Genomic DNA, 18,558 nt, shown 5'->3' with positions numbered 1-18,558 from the left:
ACTGGAGTCAGGTCGAGACCCCCGATGAGGACATGAGCATGCAGATGAGCTTCCCTGAGACGTTTCTGACAGTTTGTGCAGAATTCTTTGGTTATGCAACTGATTGTTTCAGCAGCTGTCCGAGTGGCTGGTCTCAGACGATCTTGAGGTGACATGATGGATGTGGAGGTCCTGGGCTGGTGTGGTTACACGTGGTCTGCGGTTTGTGAGCTGGTTGGATTACTGCCAAATTCTCTGAAACGCCTTTGGAGCGGCTTATGTAGAGACATGAACATTCAATACACGAGCAACAGCTCTGGTTGACATTCCTGCTGTCAGCATGCCAATTGCACGCGCCTCAAATCTGCAACATCTGGGCATTGTGCTGTGTGATAAAACTGCACCTTTCAGAGTGGCCTTTTATTGTGGCAGTCTAAGGCACACCTGTGCACTAATCATGGTGTCTAATCAGCATCTTGATATGGCACACCTGTGAGGTGGGATGGATTATCTCAGCAAAGGAGAAGTGCTCACTATCACAGATTTAGACAGATTTGTGAACAGTATTTGAGAGAAATAGGTCTTTTTTCTGTGTATAGAAAATGTTTTAGATCTTTGAGTTGAGCTCATGAAAAATGGGAGCAAAAACAAAAGTGTTGTTTATATTTTTGTTCATTGTAGAGCCGAAAAACTCCAGGATTCTAAAATACTGGGTTCATTGTTGTTGGTTGTGAATGACATATTTCATTGCTGTCAATCATGCACAGTGTAGCTTTAACTGGTCAGGGAAATGGTGATATTGTGTATGTGGAAAAAGTTTTAGATCTTTGAGTTCATCTCATACAAAATGGGAGCAAAACCAAAGTGCTGCGTTTATATTTTATTATATATACGTATATATATATATACACGAGGTCTGTCCATAAGTATAGGTCCTTTTAATTTTTTTCAAAAACTATATGGATTTCATTCATAGGTTTTAACGTCAGACATGCTTGAACCCTCGTGCGCATGCGTGAGTTTTTCCATGCCTGTCGGTGACGTCATTCGCCTGTGAGCACTCCTTGTGGGGGAGTCGTCCAGCCCCTCGTCGGAATTCCTTTGTCTGAGAAGTTGCTGAAGACTGGCGCTTTGTTTAATCAAAATTTTTTCTAAACCTGTGAGACACATCGAAGTGGACACGGTTCGAAAAATTAAGCTGGTTTTCAGTGAACATTTTAACGGCTGATGAGAGATTTTGAGGTCATACTGTCGCTTTAAGGACTTCCCACGGTGTGAGACGTCGCGCAGCACTCTCAGGCGGCGTCATCAGCCTGTTTCAAGCTGAAAACCTCCACATTTCAGGCTCTATTGATCCAGGACGTCGTGAGAGAACAGAGAAGTTTCAGAAGAAGTCAGTTTCAGCATTTTATCCGGATATTCCACTGTTAAAGGAGATTTTTTTAATGAAAGATGTCGGGCGGATTGCAGCGTCGGCTCGCAGCCGCTGCAACGCTCTGCCACAGGAAAAACACCTCTGTTGGAAGCCTTAAGGACAAGTTGGAACATGTCCAGCTGTTAAACAATTTCTCATATACTCACTCCACTGAAAGCTATCAAAAGCTGCCTGGATTTTACAAATGGTTATCAACACGGAGGTGTTTTTCCTGTGCCACCGCACCGCGCCGGCTGCGTCCCGACGCGCGGACCCGTCCGCACGTCTTTCATTAAAAAAATCTCCTTTAACAGTGGAATATCCGGATAAAATGCTGAAACCGACTTCTTCTGAAACGTCTCTGTTCTCTCATGACGTCCTGGATCAATAGAGCCTGAAATGTGGAGGTTTTCAGCTTGAAACAAGCTGACAACGGCGCCTGAGAGCGCTGCGCGACGTCTCACACCGTGGGAAGTCCTTAAAGTGACAGTATCACCTCAAAATCTCTCATCAGCCTTTAAAATTTTCACTGAAAACCAGCTTAATTTTCGAACCGTGTCCACTTCGATGTGTCTCACAGGTTTAGAAAAATTTTGATCAAACAAAGCGCCAGTCTCTCAGCAACTTCTCAGACAAAGGAATTACGACGAGGGGCTGGACGACTCCTCCCACAAGGAGTGCTCACAGGCGAATGACGTTACCAACAGGCGTGGAAAAACTCACGCATGCGCACGAGGGTTCAAGCATGTCTGACGTAAAAACTATGAATGAAATCCTATAGTTTTTGAAAAAAATAAAAAGGACCTATACTTTATGGACACCTCGTATGTGTGTGTACACATATACACGAGGTCTGTTAGAAAAGTATCCGACCTTTTTATTTTTTTTCAAAAACCTGATGGATTTGAATCACGTGTGCTTGCATGAGCCAACCTGAACCTTCGTGCGCATGCGTGAATTTTTTCACGCCTGTTGATTGCGTCATTTGCTGGTAAGCAGCCATTGTGTGAGGTGTGTGTCATGCGCTCTGCGTTTTTTCATTCCAAGGAAAAAGACGGAACGACTGGAGCAGCGCCGCTTCAAATTTTGCCAGAAACTGGGCGACAGCCAGGTGGAAACCATTTGGATTATTCAGACGAATTTCGGTGACGATCCTATGGGCATCACACAGATTAAGGAGCGGTACAACCGGTTTAAAGACGTTTGCACAACGGTACAGAGCGAGCCGTGCTCTGGGCGGGATCAACATGCTGAAATGACCAGATCATTTCCAAAGTGAACGCTGTGGTGATGCGGGACCGTCGTGTGACTATCCGAGAAATTGCAGAAGAGGTGGACATCAGCACTTTTTCGGCACATTCCACTGTGACAGAAGATTTGGCCATGAAAAGAGTGGCAGTGAAAATTATGCCGATGGCTTCGGCACGAAGCTGCCGACGGCGGAGCAAAAGCGCCTTTGTGTTGAAGTCTCACAGGACATGCTGTAACATGTCCACCTCTTCCACAATTTCTCCGATAGTCACACGACTGAGAAGTCACTGAAAGCCATCTGAATCTTCCGAATGGTTTCCACCTGGCTGTCGCCCAGTTTCTGTCAAAGTTTGATGCGGCGCTGCTCCAGTTGTTCCGTCTTTTTCCTTGGAATGAAAAAACGCCAAGCGCACGACACACACCTCACACAAAGGCTGCTTACCAGGAAATGATGCAATCGACAGGCGTGAAAAAGTTCATGCATGCGCACGAAGGTTCAAGGTTGGCTCATGCAAGCACACGTGATTCAAATCCATCAGGTTTTTGAAAAAAATAAAAAGGTCCAATACTTTTCTAACAGACCTCGTATTTGTGTGTGTGTGTGTGTGTAACAGTCAGTCTCATTTTTCTGTTCTGGATTTACCTTCACCACCAAAACTGGATGGAGGTTCCAGTTTTATGCCTGTTTGTCTTCCAGTTATCAATTAGAAACAAAGTGACAAAAAGCAACGACAACTGGTGCACAGCAGAGAAAACCAACATTCTGTGAAAATTATACTGAAAAGTGAAGAAAAACCTGACACCACCACAAAACAACTTTGATTCAAGTGCATGAACTAAATACATCCTCCTGACATTTGATCACATCTCATTTATCTTATGAAAAGTCACATTTCAGAGTGGCCTTTTATTGTGGCCAGCCTAAGGCACACCTGTGCAGTAATCATGCGGTCTAATCAGCATCTTGATATGCCACACCTGTGAGGTGGGATGGATTATCTCAGCAAAGGAGAAGTGCTCACTAACACAGATTTAGACAGATTTGTGAACAGTATTTGAGAGAAATAGGTATTTTTTCTGTGTATAGAAAATGTTTTAGTTCTTTGAGTTGAGCTTATGAAAAATGGGAGCAAAAACAAAAGTGTTGTGTTTATATTTTTGTTCATTGTAGATCCGAAAAACTCCAGGATTCTAAAACACTGGGTTCATTGTTGTTGGTTGTGAATGACATATTTCATTGCTGTCAATCATGCACAGTGTAGCTTTAACTGGTCTGCAGTTGATGGAATCTATTGATCTCAGACAGATAATTACATACATACATAATCAATGACTACATTATTGTTGTTATATATCCACAGCTTGTACTGTTGTAGCAAATGTGCTATACATGATTTGACCTGTAGATGTCAGTAGTCTTTATTAAGGTGTTTTGGTATTAAGGACTTTTGGTCGGCACCAAGGTGCTTCTGGAGGACCGTGAGGCACCTCAGGATGGGAAAATGTGGAACCATCCAAGTTGTCTACAGCAAAGATGGGACTCTGTTGACCTCAACTGAGGAGGTAATTGGGTACTGGAAGGAACACTTGGAGGAACTCCTGCATCAGACCGGAGCGCCCTCTATAGTAGGGGCAGAGCTAGAAGCTGATGGAGGATCATCATCAGTTTCCCTGGTGGAAGCCATTGAGGTAGTCACACATCTTTGCAGTCGACATTGAGATGTCCGTACCAAGACATAAAAGCCCACATTCTTCTCAGCATTTCATGTCAGACTTTTTGAGCTCAAACCCAGTGGACAGTGAAATCTGGTCCTTCTGTTCCAGGACATCCAGAGGGTTCTGTACGTGACCATGAGCAACAGTCTCAGGAAATAGTAGAACAGAAATCCACCACCTCCCAGTGGTATGCCCTCGCTCTGTAGATCACTTTGATGATTTTATTTCAGTGTTTACAGGAAGTGAAGTTATCACACTTTAGTTTCTTCCCGTCTCTGTGAGCCATAAATCAAAGTATTTGCTGTGGTGCAAAGCTTCTTATATCCTTTAAAAAAGTCAAACTTATGCATGAAATGATTTTTGTGTCCTTATTAAGCATTAAGGAAAATGAACTTTTTCATGTCTCTTTTAGTCTTCGAGAAAGGCTTCACTGTCCAATGTGCCAAATCAGTGAGACGGTTTCAGCTCTCACACCTTCTTATTTATTTGTGTTTGTCCAGAGGCTCCAGAGCCGAGCTGCACTTGTCTGAATTAGAGATGTGTGTAAATAATTCAGGTGGGGACACTGGGGGCTGATGGGAAACGCTTCCACAAGGAAGAACAACTGAACAACTGTCCTCTGAGCTCCTGCAAAATTTATCACGCCGGCCAAAACACGTGGACGAGCCGTGTCCGAGTCCACGCGAGGGACCAACACAAATTAACTGAAGCAGAATGTCATGTCTTCATGTCCATGTGGTGAACAAGTGAGTGTATCAAGAAGCTGTTTCAAATCTAACTTTATCAGTTCCTTCAGTTACAAAATATACCCTGCCTTCACTGCGCATGCGTCAATTCGGAGCATCAGCATCGTCATTTCTAAGTGTAAGCTGCGGTTCACCGATTATCACCTCGTTTCTGCTTCAAACTGACTTTAGAATGATTTTTAGAATGATGTCCCTCAGCGATGACAAGACATTTCGACAATAAGGACAGTAAAGTGCACAAGTATTTACAATGTCGTGTCTGAAGTAATAGTAAAGGTGGATTGCGTCCAGATTGCGTCCTCTGTAGATCGCTTGGCTCTGAATGCGAACTGGGAGGGGTCTAGGGTGTGGGGGAGGATGGATTTGATATGTGACATGACTAGCCGTTCGAAGCGCTTCATGATTATGGGTGTCAGTGCCACCGGACGGTAGTCATTGAAGCAGGATGGAGCTGATGTTTTGGCACAGGTATGATGGCGGCAGCTTTGAAGCATGACGGAACAACGGCTTGTTTCAGGGAAGTGTTAAAGACGTCTGTGAAGACATCCTTAAGCTCCTCTGCGCAGTCCTTCAGCACGCGACCAGGGATGTTGTCCGGACCTGTTGCTTTGCGGGTGTTGATGGCCACCAGTGTCTTCTTCACACTGGCGGCAGAGAGGCACAGGGTCTGGTCATGGGGAGGGGGTGGGGTCTTCTGTGGTGCTGGCTTGTAGTAAGTGATGGCCTGAATGCCTCGCCACAGACTCTGTGCGTCCTTGCTATCTTTGAAGTGGGACATTATCTTTTGTGTGTAGTCCTTTTTTGCCTTCCTGATGCCACGGGACAGGTTGGCTCTCAAGACCTCCCTCAAGTTGCCAGTTCTCTGGTTCCTTATGTAATGATTCATACATTCATTACATTGTTGTTGATTTGGCAAACTATGCCTCTCTAGAAGCTTATGACATGACAAATTCCCCCCCAAAAAAATCCAAAACGTTGTTGTGGCTGCCATCTTGGATTTTTTTTTATTATTATTTATTTATTTTTTTTTATTAACTTTTCACTTTCTGGACTTCAGGGTAATTTGGGATCATGATTAAAGTGACTCAGTAAGAATTCTTGAGGGCAAAGATCTGGAGATACAAATTATAAATGAATTTTTATGGCACGTAGATGATGTTGGTGTGGAAAATGATCCATGTGGGTGTTTACAGATTAGATCCCGATATTTCTAGCTGTCATTTATTTAAAAACAAAACAAAACATGTCTAATAAAGGTTATGAAGCCTTAAACAGAGAATGGATCTGTTATTTGTTAACTGCATAACACAAAGTCGCCCCACAAATAACCAGAAGTCCAGAAAATGAAACGTTAGTTTCTTAAGGTCACCAGTTTTGTAAATCCAAGATGACAGCCATGACAACCATTTAAAAACATGGAAACATTGTTATTTTGTTTTTTGAGAGGGATTCCTCGTTTCATAAGCTTTCAATAAATGTACAGTTTACTAAATGTCCAAAAAACTGGACTATGGAACTGCTTTGTGTTCCAGGTGGCATTCACTCAGTCACACAACCGGTCCACTCTCATCTCTCCAAAGTGACCTCTGTCTGCTAGAGTCAGGTGGACTGTGGACGTGTCCTTGTCCTTCTCCAGCCTCTGGTGTCCTCAGTGTTGAGACACTTGCCTGCTGGATCGTAGAGCAGACCAGCGATGTCCAGAATCGGGTAGCTGATGTGCCCTCACTAATGCCGCTCGTCTGAATTTCCCTGAGGAAGTGTTCCTCTGACCCAGCGAGGACGCACAGTCCTCACCTCAAAGTCTCACAACCACACACAAGAAGCTCCGGGACCCTCGAGACTTGGACATTTGTTCTGCGATAAAGGTGTCACCATCACCGAACACCTCCGTCCAGTGACCTCAGGACTCCAGAGGCTCTTCTGATCTCAAAGACAGATGACTGACAGACCTGGATGTCACTGCACAGATCAGTGAACATCTACAAGTTTGACACTTTGACCACATACAGATGTGGTATTTCTGGAGGCCGGGTCCAGGTTGTCATTGAAAGTCTGGATCTTACTCTCGATCCAAGACGATCACAAACCAAGGCAGCCTGAGTCACTCTGCTTCGCTAATGATTAATCAGGTGTTTTTTTAATGAAACATGGTGACAACCTGGAATAGACGCGGCTACATCCTGAAGTGGATCAGCCCAAAAGGAACCAGGATACAAGATGTTTTATTCCTGTTTAAATTTTCTGAGAACTCCCTGATGCTTCGAGTTGACGTGACAGTGAAGCCGCCTCCTTCCAGAACCATCCTGAAGGAAACTGTGGAGAAGAGAACTTGTGATTTTATCAATGGTGGAGATGCAGTGCCAGTCAAAGGCTTGGACACACTGTCCCATTCAAGTAAATGAGACAGTGTGTCCAAACATTGGTGTCCCCGTGTCCTGGTTTGCAGGAATTTGATTTATTCAGACATAATTCCTACATTTCCACATGGAAGGAGGTTCATTTTAAAAACAGCATCGTGTCGAACTAAAAGACGTGACTCTGACTGTCCTACTTAGAAAAAAGTAACATACTAAACTAGAGGGCACTCGGGAAGCAACACGTGAGTGTCTTACAAGTGAAATTTAAGACATTGTCAGTCCAAAAGCAGAAACGAGGTGATAATCACACATTTTACTTTGGTGGAAATCCTTTCCATAATTTTATTATGGTCACTGAGTAAGTTAAATTTTAAGTTGTTGCTTGTTATTTTAAAACTACCTGATTTGAATGTGTTCACCTATAAAACTTGATTTTAGATCTTAGAAGTTAAATGTTAGATTTAGGTTCATATAACTAACAGCCATGTTGTTGTTTTTTTGAGTGTACCAAACAGTGGGTGGTTCCAGTCAACACTGGTGTCAGTAAAACCCATTCTTAGCCATGAATGACCTTTGGATGCATCAGCGGACATACTGACATTCAGAAAATTGTACTAAGAAGGTAAAGAAAAAGTTGGGTCAACAAAAACATGGCTCAGTGACAAAGCACGTTCTAACAGTCACCTATGAGAATGCTGGAAATAACACCCTGGTGATCACCACACAAAATTGTTTTTAATTGTGAGAGGAGATGGTACCGAGTGTGGTTCAATATCATAATATCGTCTGCAAATAGACAATTTCAGTTTAGCGTTCTTGATATCCAAAAAGACCTTTAAGATATCTTAAACTGTATTGACACTGTGACAAGTCTCAACCCCAATAAAGATACCAGGAATGTGAATTTCAGCTTAGGCTATCATTTCAGACAGACCCAACAAAATTGCCAATGTCTTTTACCAGACTGTCAAAACACTCTACAAATGTTAAATTCAAATTTTGAGCGAGTGGATATCGAACATGTGAATCCTGTCATTTGGGCAGATATTAAACCAGCTTGCTGTATGCCACCCTCGCTTCAGGCACTTAAAGCTGGGTGTGCATGTGTGCATGCACGGCCCTACCTCACAGTCAAACAGCAGGTGCAGTTGACCATCGATCCATTCCTCGATGTCCAGCCTCCTTTGCAGGTCCTTGCGGTTGTATTTGACTGTCAGTTTTCCCAGCTTGCGGTTCGCCGGCTCATCTGATTTGTCTGTTGTCTGAAACATCACCCTGGACTGGGTGCTGGGCTCTGACGCCATGGCTGCCACGGCCTCAGGAGAACCGTGCAAACGCACACGCTGAGCTGGCACGCACACAGACCCGTTCTCTTGCTGTTCCCACACGTATCTCCTGTTTGTCGATTGTCGGTGATCTCTCTCTTTCTTCCTTTCTTTCTTTCTTTCTTTCTTTCTGCTGCTGGCTCTGGTTCCTCTGCCTGTCCTCGTCTTCTCTCTCTCTCTCTCTCTCTCTCAGCTTACTGTCTCTCGCTCGTTCCCTCCTCCTTCTGTAACACCCACTGGCTGCACTATCAGGAGGATGGTAATGAGATATGCCTGAGTGTGTGTGCACATGCACATCAGTGGGTGCGTGTTTGCTTTTTGCTCTCTCTCTCATAGCAGGTGGCAGACCAGAGGTCAATTACAGCTTTAAACTGTGGGAAAAGGCTGAGACAGCAACCGAGCAGGAGTATGTTTCCAACCCAACATATGCTGTCATGTCTTGCAGACTGTCGAGATCTGTAGACGTATGGATGTGTTGGTGTGTCCACTCATATAACTGCAGACTTATTACAGTGCATAACCCATCTTGTAGTGTCACATTTCCTGTCCGTCCCTTTCCACCCCATCCAGCCCATGTTTGAGCCCTGCAGCTGAGGTCAACCTACCTATCATCTGTGCAACCCGCCACCTGTTTGCCTGATGGAGCCACCCAGAACTACAGCTCAGGTCAGCCTACTCATATATTTCAGTTCAAAACTCCACCTATGTGATTGTTCCTGTGCAGGAATCCACCCCTGTTGGCCAAGATCTTCCTTGCCCAGGTCACAGCCCAGCCTCTGATTCCACCTCTGCTGTCTGAGAGCCAATGGACGGACCAACCTGCCTGTTGGATGTTCAGTCTGAACCCTGTTGGTTGAGAGCTATGATCAGAGCTCCTTCTGTCTGGCTTTATTCCAGGGTTCAATCATACCCTTGTTGATTGAGAGCTATGTCAGGGCTAGCCTCTGAGTCCTCTTCCAGGATCCTATCTCAACCATTTTGACACAGTGCCAGAATTGACCTGCCAGGGGATTAGTCCAAGGTAAGATTCCAAGTTTGGTAGTTGAGAACCACTGAGACCATCAATCACGAAAGCCTGAAGGTTGGCAGGTCTGATTGACACGCCTCTTAAGATTGGACTCAATCCCTCTGGACTTGCCAGTGATGGTGTCTCCCATTTCAACTCATCATCCATTTGTGGTTGGCCCATCAAGAATTGTGTCTACATCCTCACCACAAAGTCAGACACATCCTCTGGAGGAATTTGTTCCCATTTGGGTTGTAGAGAAGCTTGAATCTTCGACTGGACTGTGTTGCTTGATGCGAGGATGTTTTGCTTCAAATCACAGAAGCTTCCTCAGCTAAAATTCTTGCTCTGGTAGTCTGACTTCTGTCTTGACTCTTGTAGAGAAGAATAACAGAAGCCACAAAAGCTGGAGTTTTAAACCTAACCAGATCCCTCCTACCGAGAGGCAGACTGCTATTGGCTAGTGACTAAACAATTGCTTTAATTAGCACCTATTGTGCTCAAGTTAGCACCCTCCAAATGACAGGGCAGCTGTCCCTCCTAACGATGGGACTGAAGCCTCTCCTGACGGCTCTCCTGCTGACTTTCCTGATGACGTGAATGACTTATTCCCATGAACAAAAGACTGAAACTGCCTGACCTGAGTACCCCATTGTAAACAGGGGACAAAGGGTGTCTCAGACCCCCTCCCCGGGTAAGGCTGGGTTTCAACTGTTTCACATACAAAGCTTCCTTCACTCCCCTCTCAAACCATTTCTTTTCTCTGGCTAAGATTTTAACTTCCTTGTCCTCAAACGTGTGGTTAGTGTCTTTAAGGTGGAGAAGAACTGCAGACTGAGGTCCACTGGCGCCCTCTCTGCGGTGCTGGTATAGCCTTTTGTGTAAAGGTTGCTTAGTCTCACCTATGTAGTGTTCATTACAGTTTTCCTGACATCTGATAGAATACACTGCATTGCTCTGTTTGTAACTAGGGATCCTGTCCTTAGGGTGAACTAATTTCTGTCTCAAGGTGTTAACAGGTTTAAAGTAAACTGGGATTTTGTACTGTCTGAAGATCCTCTGTAGTTTTTCCTCTACTCCTGCTAAATAAGGGAGAGACACTCTTCTTTTTGTCTCTGTCTCCTGTCTATCTGGTCTCTTTGTTCTTTGGGACTTCTGCACTTTATCCAGGGACCATCGTGGGTACCCACATACCGTGAGGGCTTTCCAGACAAGTTGTTGTTCTTTAACCCTTCCCTCTGTAGTTGTGGGCACCTGTAGGGCTCTGTGTTGAAGAGTCCGGATCACCCCAAGCTTGTGTTCAAGGGGGTGGTTTGAGCCAAAGAGCAGATATTGGTCAGTGTGAGTGGGTTTTCTGTAAATCCCTGTCTGGAGCTGCCTGTTCTCTCCAATCGTAACATCACAGTCCAAGAAGGCTAAATGGTTGTTTCTGGCATCCTCACATGTGAACTTGATATTGGAGTCCACCGAGTTCATGTGCTCTGTAAAGGCCTCCACTTCCTGTTGCTTGACTTTAACCCATGTGTCATCGACATATCTTAAAACTCCAGCTTTTGTGGCTTCTGTTATTCTTCTCTACAAGAGTCAAGACAGACGTCAGACTACCAGAGCAAGAATTGTAGCTGAGGAAGCTTCTGCGATTTGAAGAAACATCCTTGCGTCAAGCAACCCAGTCCAGTCGAAGATTCAAGCTTTTCTACTGTGGAAACCACCTGGACAACTGAGAGCCTACACAGAAACTTCCCATTTGGGTTGTTTCTTCTTGCTGACTGCATTCTTGATTTTCATTGGCAGACTCTTAAAGCTAAAACTGGTTGATACAATAAATATATAATTTAGTAACATTCTGAAGCAATTAATCCAAGTTCAAATATTCATTTTAGTACCTCCAGTACCAAATGATTACAGGGGAGAGAACAGGCCAAAGTTTTTCCGTGGATCTAGTTATGATATGAATAAGGGGGTTCAGTTTTTTTGTCTTTTGGTCGGCGCCATCAATCAGCCTTCGCTGCACGTGTTCACCTGCTGATGTACCGTCTGTTACAAATACTGAATTATTGAGCATCTTTAGCTGCTCAGCTTTCCAGGCAAACAAATTCATCTTATAGTGCTTTGGACCAGAACCATTTGCTAAAAAAAGGTCCTGGACTGGGGCCTGTTTGAACTTTCACACGTCTGACCGGCTGAAAGGTCGACTCATTGTTGGTGGATGAAAAAGAATTTATGAAAGTCCTTCTTTTTGCATCATTTGACATTTTTATTTATTTTGAATTCAGTTCACACCACATCTTTGTCAAGAAAATGTAAAAGAGCTGAACTTTTACCCCTCAGATCAGTTCCACGTTATAGAAACACACCAGCAGGTTGATTAGAATAACAGCTGCAGAAATACGACTTTGTACTGGAAAGCTATACAGTAGTGTTCAGAATAATAGTAGTGCTATGTTACTAAAAAGATTAATCCAAGTTATGAGTACATTTCTTATTGTTACATGGGAAACAAGGTACCAGTAGATTCAGTAGATTCTCACAAACCCAACAAGACCAAGCATTCATGATATGCACACTCTTAAGGCTATGAAATTGGGCTATTAGTAAAAAAAAGTAGAAAAGGGGGTGTTCACAATAATAGTAGCATCTGCTGTTGACGCTACAAACTCAAAACTATTATGTTCAAACTGCTTTTTTAGTAATCCTGTGAATCACTAAACTAGTATTTAGTTGTATAACCACAGTTTTTCATGATTTCTTCACATCTGCGAGGCATTAATGTTGTTGGTTTGGAACCAAGATTTTGCTGGTTTACTAGTGTGCTTGGGGTCATTGTCTTGTTGAAACACCCATTTCAAGGGCATGTCCTCTTCAGCATAAGGCAGCATGACCTCTTCAAGTATTTTGACTTATCCAAACTGATCCATGATACCTGATATGCGATATATAGGCCCAACACCATAGTAGGAGAAACATGCCCATATCATGATGCTTGCACCACCATGCTTCACTGTCTTCACTGTGAACTGTGGCTTGAATTCAGAGTTTGGGGGTCATCTCACAAACTATCCGCGGCCCTTGGACCCAAAAAGAACAATTTTACTCTCATCAGTCCACAAAATATTCCTCCATTTCTCTTCAGGCCAGTTGATGTGTTCTTTGGCAAATTGTAACCTCTTCTGCACGTCTTTTATTTAACAGAGGGACTTTATGGGGGATTCTTGCAAATAAATTAGCTTCACACAGGCGTCTTCTAACTGTCACAGCACTTACAGGTAACTCCAGACTGTCTTTGATCATCCTGGAGCTGATCAGTGGGTGAGCCTTTGCCATTCTGGTTATTCTTCTATCCATTTTGATGGTTGTTTTCCGTTTTCTTCCACGCATCTCTGTTTTTTTTTTTGTCCATTTTAAAGCATTGGAGATCATTGTAGATGAACAGCCTATAATTTTTTGCACCTGCGTATAAGTTTTACCCTCTCCCTCTACCCTTTTTAATCAAACTACTCGTACGCTGTTCTTCTGAACAATGTCTTGAACGTCCCATTTTCCTCAGGCTTTCAAAGAGAAAAGCATGTTCAACAGGTGCTGGCTTCATTCTTAAATAGGCGACACCTGATTCACACCTGTTTGTTCCAAAAAATTGACAAACTCACTGACTGAATGCCACACTACTATTATTGTGAACACCCCCTTTTCTACTTTTTTTTTTACTAATAGCCCAATTTCATAGCCTTAAGAGTGTGCATTTCATGAATGCTTGGTCTTGTTGGATTTGTGAGAATCTACTGAATCTACTGGTACCTTGTTTCCCATGTAACAATAAGAAATATACTCAAAACCTGGATTAATATTTTTAGTCACATCGCACTACTATTATTCTGAACACTACTGTATATGAGGTTTGGATCAGGGGTCTCCAGCTCTGCTCCTGGAGCTCACCTGTCCAACATGTTCTGTCCAAGCTCCACCCACAGCTATTAACAGATATTCTAAGCCAATCAAGAGCAGGGAAACGGGTCTGAATAGAGCAGGTGGGCATGGAAAATGGACAGGGTCAGTCCTGTCCAGGTGGGACCCAGGTCTGACCTGAGCCACAATATTCATTCACACAAATATGACAGACCGAGGCCAAATTTTATAAATGTGTTCAATCTCCCAATGTCAGAGTCCAATAAACTGGGTCCAGACTTGTTGACCAAATACACTGTCAGACTGAAAATACCAACAGTCATCCTGTTCCTCCATATTTAAAAAAAAATAGTTTAAAATGTTTGAGATCCAGAACTGGATCAGGACTAAACCACTTGTTAAATTTTCAAGTAAAGTGCAGGGCAGACATGTAAAATATCACTATGATTGTGTGTTTTATGGTAAAAGCACCAAATTTTGCTATTAAGAAATATTGTGTATGTAAAGCCCCCCCCTTTTAAGCATTTTCCTTATTTTGCCTTTCAGCTTCTGGGGGGGGGGGGCTCTGCCCCCATACTCTCCACCTTTTTAAGTATTTTTCTTTTTTGCTTTTCAGCTGACCCCCCCTAATTACAGCCCTCTTAACCTCCTGCCACTGTAAATTAATATTCAAAGTTGTCAGCTAGTTGACAGTAGGGCTGTACAATATGGAGAAATTATCGTATCTCAATATTGTCATATAAATTGTCACTTATATACATGCTATCTATATTCTTGAGCCGCTTAGGTGGGTAGGGAGAGTTCCCATGGGATCAAAAAGCTTTTCAACCTACCATCCCTGGTTCTCAAGACCAGGCACCTAAGTGGCTCTACTTTTTTTTTTTTTTTTTTTTTAGATATTTATGTGTACCTTAGTAAACACTAGTAGAGTTCCACCTTAGATTTGGAATGTATAATAGAAGATATACCTTACTGAATTTTCATATCAATATGATATACGATACGACTATGATTTGGCACAAAGTGCAGCAACAGTGAAAATTAAACCTTCTTAAACAAAACAGTAATAATACCACACTCATTTTGCACTCATCATAAGGTTAGGATACTGTGCCCTCCAAAAGTTTTGGAACACTTGGAATTTCGCACATTTTAATTTGTTCATGCCATTTTAAATACAAGAAATGCAAAAAATAAAGAATTAAAATTTCTAAAATTATCTTCCTCAAACTCAAACTGAAAACAAATCTCTAAGACTTGATATAAACCTGTAAATAATAATCAGTTATTGCCAGTTTTCTTTAGACAAGTCAGGAGATGGAAACATGAACAATATGTCTTGGACTTTATTTACATCAATTATGAAGAAATACAAAAGTTTCTTTCACCAAAACATCAAATCTAGTCTTTCATCTGAAATGTACTTTCTGTCAGATTGTAGCTGAACTTTCAGGTCTTCTTTTTAAGAAAATCCTCCTCTACACCACTTCATCAGGAAGCTGGATTTTAGATTTTTAATTCATTTATAGCAAGTTGTAGAGATTTGCTTTAAGTTTGAGTTAAGGAAGATAATTTTAGAAAAAAATGTATTTGAAATGGAATAAACAAATTAAAATGTGTGAAATACCAAGTGTTCCAATACTTTTGAGGGCAACTGAGAAACAGTGAGGAGCAGCATCTTACATCTCATATATAGTACAGCAGATAAGAGAATATTTAGAGTGGAATCCTGCAAATGGTGATACAAACATCACATTTAGCACAAATAATCCATAGACACATGAAATCTTTAAAAAAAACTGATTGGCCACTTGAATTTTCAAGAGGCACCCAATTGAAGAATTACACAGGGGTCTAAATCAGGGGTGGGCAACTTCTTCCAGAAATGGCCAGGAAGGTGCAGGTTTTCTTTGCAGCCACTGACTCCACCAGGTGATTTCACCCATTTCACTGATTCCATCTGCTCAAAATGATATTAATCAGTGAAATCACCTGGTGGAATCAGTGGCTGTAATGAAAACCTGCACCCTCTTGGCCCTTTCCGGAACAAGTTGCCCACCCCTGGTCTAAATTAAAAGATGCTCCAATCATATAGAAAACTACACCACATTATTTGCCTGATCATAAAGATTCCAAAAAGGTATAGTTTGGACAATCTGTTACTGAATGTTCTGGAGTTATGAGGTAAAAGCTGCAAGAATGGTGACAAAGGTCAGTTTCATTTTGTACAGGGGTCAAAAGTTAAAGTTACTCCATTAATTTTGCTCCAGCTGTATTTGTGCTGAATTTGATGCTTGTATCATCATTTGAAGGATTGTTTCAGTTATCTGCTGCACTAATAAGCCAACAGAGCATGAACCAGCTGCTGTCTGTTAGCTTAAACATGTGTATATAAGACAACCCGAATTAAAGGAGAAATGCTATTTTTAATAACCTGGACCTAATTTCTGGCATAAAATACGGTCGTTTACTCACCAATATAAGTTTGGTGTCATTAGAAGTCCAAAGTTCAAATGACGTGTTCAGCAAACATGTTTTTTTTTTTTTCCTCTTCTTCTTCTAAGGTGGATTAGACCGTTTTGTGGTACACAGCACCAACTACTGGACAGGAGGAACCTAGCAGTCAATGTGACTCACTGATTTAAAAATGCAAGTCTTTCAACCGGACGTGTGGTGCTGTGACATGTCAATCATCTGTGTCCAATCAGATTTCAGGGGAATCCATTGAAACCCCGGCCTCCGCTCTGGCTCCACCCATGCCAGGAAGTGTTCAACATTGGACATTCCCTGTTTCACTGTGACTGAGAATTCGGCACATCCTCTTTGAGTGTGATTTTGCCACTGAGTTCCCGCAAGATTTCATGGGATCTCGTCTGTCAATCCAGGAAGTGTTTAACATTTGAACATTTCCTGTTTTACTGTGGATTTGAAAATTGACACTTCCTGTTTAGGATGCCCTGTGCCACGAGTGAGCATTGTGCCGCTGCGCGATGCTTCGCTCATATTCATTTGCATTTTTTTTTCCCTTGATGGCATGATTAGATACTGTTAGGCACATTAAAAATATAAAAATTGTTAAAAAAAAATGGCACATATCAAGCAGAATGGCTGTACTTCTTGGATTTAACCATTAAATTGGCAATTACACACTTTGTAGTGCTTTTTAATCAATGTAATTGTGGTTGGAATGCATTCAGCTTGTGAGAAAACAACACTTCATATGTGTTTGTGTGACATATGAAGTTGTTCAGTCTGAATATTTTGAAGATATTCCCAAATGGTGTGTCGGCCATCTTGGACTTTGCTACTTATTCCCAGAGGAACAACTGAGCAGGACTTGATATTTATTGTTTAATATAGCAAACAATGTCTGTGCAAAATTTGGTGCTTTTACTATACAACACAGCAACTTGTATTTCAGATATCTGCCCTGTTCGTACACAGAAAGTCACACACACATATATATATATATATATATATATATATATATATACACACACACACACACAGACAGACATATTTTTGACCTTCTGTCATGATCAGAGTCATTATTTGTTAAAGCTGCTTGGTTGTAAATATAATTCAGTTCAAACCTCCTCCAGCCATCTTTCTAGACATTCTTCTAATCTTTTCATGATCTCATCACACAATTGAAGAATGAACTAAATTCCAGTTTTCCAGTTGAATCCTCTCTCCACCTGAGCTGCAGTTCTGCTGCCACCATGTGGATTAAAGCTGGTACCAAATGTCAACTTAGTAGGTGTGATTTTAGTTTTTCCATGATTGTTTACACACAAATCCTGGTACTTGAGACACAATGACCCCACCTCGGATCAGCTACCAGCACCGTTCCTGCTTCACACTCAAACTGCAGTTTTTTTAAATGCACTTTTTTTCTAAACACAACACAAAATTCTCTGCATTTGGCACAATTTTCATGAAGAAAATCTCTTGTTCTCACTGTCAATCAAAATTCTGAAGTTAATTGGCCAACTGCGCACACTGACACACACATGGACAAACAGCTGTCACACAGAAATCATGTGAGGATGAAGCAGCTCTACAGGCGCCATTTGAACACAGTCCACAAAGTGTCAGTGAGTCCGACACAGTGCCACAGCCGCTGCAGACTCTCAGCTTGGTGTAAATGATACATCTGTCAGTCCTGTCATCATAATGATGGAGTGGTGAGTGCTCCATGTCTGTGTCTGATCCGATCATGTGTGTTTCAGAGAGTCCTTGAGTTGGCGGCTGCAGTGGAGCAGCAGTTCATTGGTGAGGCTGGATTCAACCTCACAAAAAGAAGAAGGAGGAGGAGGGGAATGAACATCATCGGCCAGCGTGTCGTTGAAGTCCCTGTGTGCAGCGATGAGCCACCACGGCTTTGTGACCTTTGCCCCCTACAACACCGCTCCCATCTGATAGACACCCGACACAACGCACTCATTCCACCAGATCAGACTGACGGTCCACAGAAACTCGGGCATGTTGTCATTTGGGACAACGTATGTTCCCGCCGTGCTGCTCCGGATCCTCACTGGTTCACTGCCAACACACACTTTTTAGTTCTTGACAGTTTTTCTGAGGTGCTGAAACACTAAACTTGATTCCCTGAAGCAAATCCTCAGCGGCCTGAACTCGTTTCTTCAATCACGTAAGTATTTTTGACAAACCTTGAAGCAGTTTTCACCTCGTTGGACACAATCTGCAGATCTTCTGCTCTTCCTGTAAACCTCTAAACACGTTCTCGCTCACTGAACTCAGCGTGACAGAACACAGCTGTCAGCTTTTACACACAACAACACGGACAGGAACGCACCGAGAGACAGAGGACGGGGACGAGGACGACCCAGAACCGTCA

At 42.6% G+C, this 18,558-nt stretch overlaps 1 protein-coding gene across 1 annotated transcript in view; it reads right to left on the bottom strand.

The window, feature by feature from the left end:
- Positions 1-8,803, bottom strand: part of zgc:162989 (uncharacterized protein LOC100037351 homolog) — a 16,932-nt gene extending 8,129 nt beyond the window's left edge. The window contains exon 1 of the mRNA XM_034195558.1: positions 8,588-8,803. Coding sequence (XP_034051449.1) covers positions 8,588-8,767 — 180 coding nt within the window. The 5' untranslated portion in view covers positions 8,768-8,803. The remainder of the gene's footprint in view (positions 1-8,587) is intronic.
- Positions 8,804-18,558: the final 9,755 nt, after the last annotated feature.

Source organism: Thalassophryne amazonica, chromosome 19 (genome assembly GCF_902500255.1).
Source record: "Thalassophryne amazonica chromosome 19, fThaAma1.1, whole genome shotgun sequence".
Taxonomy (NCBI): domain Eukaryota; kingdom Metazoa; phylum Chordata; class Actinopteri; order Batrachoidiformes; family Batrachoididae; genus Thalassophryne; species Thalassophryne amazonica.
Note: the sequence above shows the minus strand (reverse complement) of the source record. Positions and strands in the feature narration are given on the sequence as shown.